Source organism: Fistularia commersonii, chromosome 11 (assembly GCF_037954325.1).
Source record: "Fistularia commersonii isolate RoL2024-O1a breed Wild chromosome 11, RoL_Fcom_v1.0, whole genome shotgun sequence".
NCBI lineage: Eukaryota > Metazoa > Chordata > Actinopteri > Syngnathiformes > Fistulariidae > Fistularia > Fistularia commersonii.
The window spans coordinates 9,256,467-9,263,092 of NC_141294.1; the positions used below are offsets into that span (position 1 = coordinate 9,256,467).

The 6,626-nt window shown below is 39.4% G+C and overlaps 1 protein-coding gene across 1 annotated transcript in view; it reads left to right on the plus strand.

Moving 5' to 3' along the window:
- Positions 1-5,931, plus strand: part of tgfb2 (transforming growth factor, beta 2) — a 51,940-nt gene extending 46,009 nt beyond the window's left edge. The window contains exons 3-7 of the mRNA XM_086154886.1: positions 888-1,020; positions 1,122-1,232; positions 2,446-2,611; positions 4,374-4,527; positions 4,660-5,931. Coding sequence (XP_086011012.1) covers positions 888-1,020; positions 1,122-1,232; positions 2,446-2,611; positions 4,374-4,527; positions 4,660-4,818 — 723 coding nt within the window. The 3' untranslated portion in view covers positions 4,819-5,931. The remainder of the gene's footprint in view (positions 1-887; positions 1,021-1,121; positions 1,233-2,445; positions 2,612-4,373; positions 4,528-4,659) is intronic.
- Positions 5,932-6,626: the final 695 nt, after the last annotated feature.

Here is a 6,626-nt window from a genome sequence, read left to right on the forward strand (position 1 = left end):
AAATAATTCTCCATAATTCTCTCATCTAATTCTCGGGGCGAAGGCCATGAGTAGTAAATTAAACTATCACTGTCAAACCCCATCAGTGCTCCATCAGTGCAACTTTGTGAGGTCTTTAGGGAAACACTTAGTTGAAGAAATTTGTTTTGTAGGACAATAAGAATAAATACATGTTTGATCAAGTAAATGTTATTAGTATTGATAAAATTTGTATGCACTTATATCCAATTTTGCAGGCATTTTGGTAAATGCAAGATTGCTGCTCCCTCTGTTGGACTTATTGCCGATAAAATATAACATTAACGTTAACATTCGCTGCTGATATAACAGTAGATTCTTACAGTCTTGACAGCATTCAGTGACATGTATGGCATTAGTCCTCCATCAAAGCTTGTTCTGCTATTTTCAGCTGACACCGCCGTGTCACGTGTTCTGTTACACTGACTTGTCGTTCCTGCCAAATGCAGAAGGTTATTCTTAGGCTGTTGTCTATGCCCCTTTGAAATCTGTAATAAACAGTGGAAGAATGAACATATAGATATAAAAATGTATGGCATTTACTCCATCACAGTGCATGTGGGCATGCCAAATTCGAACAACTTCACTTTGAAATAAAAAGTAGTTGATTTTACTTCAAAACTGATAAGCCCCATTCGCTATGAATCATTTTGTATGTCATCCTCCAACTATGCGTGCAGAGACTACATAATCCATTTCATCATTTAGATGATAACTTCAAACAACCCAGCGTGTCCTAGAGATTAAACATGTTATACGTGACTCATGATTGTTACTCAATACTTGTGTTTATTAGTCTTTTTGGATTTATTAGACAACTCTCTTCTAATTTCATCTGACATCTCATTCTCCCCCCTTGTCCTCCACAGATATTAGCACACAAAGACCTGACATCCCCAACCCAGCGATATATAGACAGCAAGGTTGTGAGGACGCAGACGGAGGGGGAGTGGTTGTCTTTTGATGTGACGGAGGCAGTTAGCGAATGGCTGAACCACCGAGGTGAGGATTTCTCCCATCAAAAGCCGCAGCTCAACCTTCATCACCCACTGATTTTCGGAATATCATGTTATCTCCTTGCAATAACTTTTGTTTCTTTGCAGACAGAAACAGCGGATTCAAGATCAGCCTTCATTGCCCCTGCTGCACATTTGTACCGTCAAATAACTACATTATTCCCAACAAGAGTGAGGAGCTGGAGGCACGGTTTGCAGGTTACTTGATCTAAATGTTTGTTAAGCAGCTTGACTTGGTGATATGACTTGGTTTGTGTTGTTCACATCAACATGTTGGGTTCAATGTTTACATGTTTTTGAATATCAAATACCAAATAAAGGTGCACACTACGCTGAGAGATATGGCATATTTAAAAAGTATAAGACTCATTTTCTGTAATAGGCCTATGTTTGGTGCTCCAATGCCAGATTTAATGATAACTATCAGGCTTTGAAAAGAGGCAAATTATATATTTTTTTTGTTTTCACTCTGCATATGGGATTTATTTACAAGAGGACAAACAACTGAATATAATCAGATGTGCTCAGACAAAACACAAAGATGTCTTAGATGTTTGTTTGCCATTGTGACTTGGTAAATCATATCTCCCATTATCTTCTACAAACTGGCATCTTGATATTGTTATGTAGCATGTAGCAGCATGTAGATCAGGTTATTGCACTTAGATGACACCAAAATCCAAGTTGGTAGTGAAATATAGACCCAGGTCCTGGAAAGTTTGCCAAGATATCTGTACCATAGATTAGGTTATGAACCCAGGTGAACCCAGTCACGAATGTGACTTTCTCTGCCATATCTTGGACTTAATCAGGTAAAATGCATCATTAAGAAAGAAACATCTGGATTGAAGCGAGCTGAACACGTTGAATGCTTGTGGGTTGATTAGTTGTGTTTGTAGTTGGGCAAGTTTAACAAATAAACACAAGTAATCCCATGAAAAAACACTTTCAAGCTATGCAAGATGAAGATTCTCGGGTCAGAACACAACAGAAAATCAAGTGATTAAAAATGCTTGTTTCTGTCTCTTCCTCTTCCACTGTCTCTAAATGTTAATATCACTTAATTAAATTAAAAAAAAAAAAGATGTGTATATATATATATATATATACACACACATATTATATATAGCAGGTATCTTACATTTACTGGAAAATATTGCACTGTGACATCAACCAGCAAATGGCTGACCCTTGGACTGTGTCTCCAAAAGACCCCTCAATCGATTAAACTTATCTTTAACTTAATTCGGGCAGTCCTTTATTTTATATTCCTTTATTTGAAGCGGTCAGCCTTCAACTCCAGCTTCAGAAAGGCTCTGACACGCATGTTGTACGAAGCACATTTGCATTTCATGTATCATTCAATGATTTAGAATTGTCCAGGTTATTGATCCTTTTGTGATCTCTCTAGGTATCGATGACAGCTTGATCAACTTAAAGGCATTCGGTAAGCCGCGACACAGTGCGAGGGCTCCACACCTCCTCCTCATGCTGCTGCCTTCGTATCGGCTGGAGTCCCAGTCTCAGCACAAGAACCACCGAGCCAAGAGAGCCTTAGATGCTGCCTACTGCTCCAGGTACTGAGCTGGATTCAGACTCTGCTTTCTGTCATCAGCAGAAACTCGCTGCTTGTGCATATTACCTCTGTGAAAATGTTCCAGAAACGTAGTCTGTATCACTTGTCAGACATCATGGTTACATCCTCCTTTACTTTCAGCTTTTAGCAGCTGTTTCTATTCAGTGATAAGCGGCCAAATGCTCCTCTCATTTTTGCACGTAAGCCCTTGTAGTTTGGCTGTAAAAATCTGAAGACAGCAAAATCCAGTGACAGGACTTATGAGGTTTTCCTCTGCAGACCCAACTTTGAATCTTTTGAATACTAAATTGGTCTGAATAGAAATGAGTTGTGTTGAAAAAAAAAAAAAAGAAATAGTCTCAATGTTGAGGCTGAAGCGATCCATGGAAAGCCATCGTAATGAAATTCCATTGTGTGGTGAGAGGGCCTTGAGGCAGAATGAGATTACATTCTCCTTACAGCTTTTATAGGTTGCTGACTGCAATCTTCCCACACATTAGTCAATCATATTTTTGGTCGGACAAGGGATAAGAAAAAAAACATCGTAAATGGATTGTGTCAGGATGAACTTTAGTTTTGGATTTCAATGGAGCCACCTGGTCATGAGTGGGATGGAACCCTGTTATGCAGAGATGACAATCCTGGCTGCCATTTCATTGTTTTCTGTCATTATTTCTTACGGCCACATAACTGTGATCAAAGCAAGAGCAAACACAGTTGTATCAAATCATACCAGTCACAAACGATAAACAAATCGAAGGCACAGGAAATCCCTTATTGCAGGAGTCAACAATACAAGGTAGAAAAGGGCAGATTCAAATCAGAAATGTCCCCCATCCGAACAGAGGCTGATATTAGCTTTACCTTGTATTTATTCGATGTTGCTAGATTCCTTGAGAATATCACATTTGATATAGCTGTGCTTCTCATGTGTTGTTACATGACTGAAAATGATCCGTCATCTCTGCAATTGTTTAAACCATCCTAATCATTTTAAGCTTAAAGTCAAATTTCAATTTTACTGTTAATGGATGGTTCAAATCTGGGCTCATTGGTCAAGACTAAAGTGTGAGGCAAATTTCACCGCTGCTATTATGATTCAGACCAAAGCAAAGGTCTCTATGTCCAGACCAAACACGGGTATGTGAAAAGATCATAAACACCTTCATCTTCCTGAAAGTGTTAAATATGAGTGCAACACAACCCTAGTTTCAAACTTTGTTTTTCCATTTCTGACTATTAGCTCACCGGGCTAATTTTTATGCATTCATAACATTCTTTTGCCTGTTAGCAACATGTGTCTCAGATGCAGGTGCTTGGCATAGTCAGAGAAAATGAATCATTTTTGGGAATATCTAAACACATGTCTGCCCAGGTGGGAACCTTTACACAACTTTTGGCAAACCTTTACTTTGGGTTTGGTAGCAGAACTCTACGGGACGGTTTCCCGGAACAGATTAAGCCTACTTCTGGATATGAAAGATGAACTAAAATTTAATGTGAAAGGATACCGGTTGTTTATCGAGGAGTCTGACATTTACTTAACCAGATACCCATTCTTCGATCTCGTCAATTCAAATATGTGATATTATTAATAGAGATTGGGGACAAAGGATTGGCTTGATATTTCATTCATTCCCAGCCTCAACAATGATGTTTTCACAACATGTTGTATGATGAACTGCAAAACCAAATTCTTTTTTTAATTTCAACCCTTATCGTCTCACCTTTGACCTCTTCTTTGTCTCTTATGTGAACTACAGAAATGTTCAGGACAACTGCTGCTTACGGTCACTCTACATTGATTTTAAGAAAGACCTTGGCTGGAGGTGGATCCATGAACCCAAAGGCTACGAAGCCAACTTCTGCGCTGGGGCCTGTCCATATCTGTGGAGCGCGGACACACAGCATTCTAAGGTATGGTATGGTTAAAGCAGACATTACTTTTTTTTTGGGTTCTGCTTCAGCAAAGTAACATAGATCAGCTGAACCAATATTATCCTAAAAATGACTTTCCTCTTGTTAATGTTACCATTCTTGTGTTTCCAGGTCTTAGGCCTGTACAACACAATAAACCCAGAGGCATCGGCATCCCCCTGTTGTGTGTCCCAGGACTTGGAGCCCCTGACAATCCTCTACTATATTGGCAAGACCCCCAAAATAGAGCAGCTCTCAAATATGAAGGTCAAGTCCTGCAAGTGTAGCTAGAAGCTCTTGCAAGCCAGGACAAACACTCTGTCTCCTTCCTTCACACAAGCACGCACACACATGCAGTGGGTCCAGACACACACGCAGTCCAACCAAAACCGTACCATGTTTCCAAACACACAGTCAGGTGTCACGTGTTTGACAACAGTTAAAGACCGATTAACCTTCAAAGCTAAATGCAGCACTAGCGGCGTTCGTACAGATTCTTGACGTATAGCTCCATTGCTGGCAAGGCAAGATGCGAGAAACATGACTTGGATACCAGTTCCACCCTGGCACCTGTGCAGTGTCCTGTTCATGTTGGTTCTTGCTTTTTAATGACAGGCAAAACAGGGTCTTGTGGGTTGATATTTGCATGAAAGGATCGAGTTGCCGTTTGAACTGGGTTCGCGGTGCCCTTCTCACCTTTCCGAGTATGAGGGAAGTCTAGGCTATCGGATTCCAGCATACCCAATTAACCTTTGTCTCCAGGAAGAGAAACAGTGCCGCTACTTTGGTGCTGCCCGAGCCTGGCCTTTTCCCAGGTGTTCAAAATAAACCGAACGAGAGACTATAAAAAGCCCTACCCCTAATACAATATTTGTTAATAACTACTTTACTTGACAAGTGTAGATTTACAGTATGAATAACACAGTTTCTATATTACAGTACTTTTTGTCGTTTGATGGAATAGAGGTCTCATAATAAGCGAGCCTCATATCCAACGAGAACGTTCCTGCCTCAAAGTGCATTATCGTCATCCAATATCATGCCATTTGTTGATTATGTTTTAGATGCTTGATGTTGCAGTTGAGATTAGACACTAAATCCTATCTGGACAAGCACATTTAATGGAAATATAACTAATCTAGACATCAAAGTCTTGTTTCTTAAGTATCATGTTGCACAGGAGCCATGTATGTACCACACAAACACACACATAAACTGACACACATATGGCTTTGTACTGGTATGTCCTTTCCGAGTGTTCTGACGGCCCTGTCAACATGCATCACCTCACACACTTGTCATGTGAGACACAAGCGTAAGGCAAACACTGGAAGTTTAAGTGACAAGTGTCTATATGTGAAATAAGTTCTTAAGATAACACAGACCCGCCCACCCTCGACACTTACTCCTTTTTACCTCCAATCAACCCCCCCCTCCCACACACACACACACACACAGTAACACAACATCCTCATGTCTATGTTTGTCTTTGTGTACGTATCATTTGTATTTTTATAAATGTAATGTTTTGCTATTTAAGATGTAAATGCTTATGGATTTGACCCCCCAAAATTTCGAACATGGAAAAGAAGAGGCTTATATGAACCTGAAACACAATGATTGCACCCTTTTTGTAGCTCATGTGTGATTTTCTCTGTTACAAATGTGTAATCACCACTGGAAGAGGAAAAATGTCATATGTTAAACTCTACAGAGGGTCATTTAATCATTTTTTTCTTTTATTTCTGTCCGTCAAAATAGAGAAAAGAGTTGAAACAGGAACTTTCTAGGTTACGGAAGTTAAAAAAAAAAAAAAAAAACTTTGTGTAATAACTTGAATACAACATATTACACTGTATGATTCACTCCACATGGTAAGAGAAATATATGTTATGTAACCTATTTATAAGCAAACCTAATACAATCTCAAGACAAAGAACTTTTCAGGGTAGGATCTACCAGCTCGACAGAACAGGCAGTAATAACTGGAACCCTGTACTGAAGATGGCTTTACATCTCAGTAAATTCAAGCCAGAACATTAAACATTTTTTCGTACATTTGCTTTGTTTCAAATTTCATGGGAAATGGAGCTTTTGCA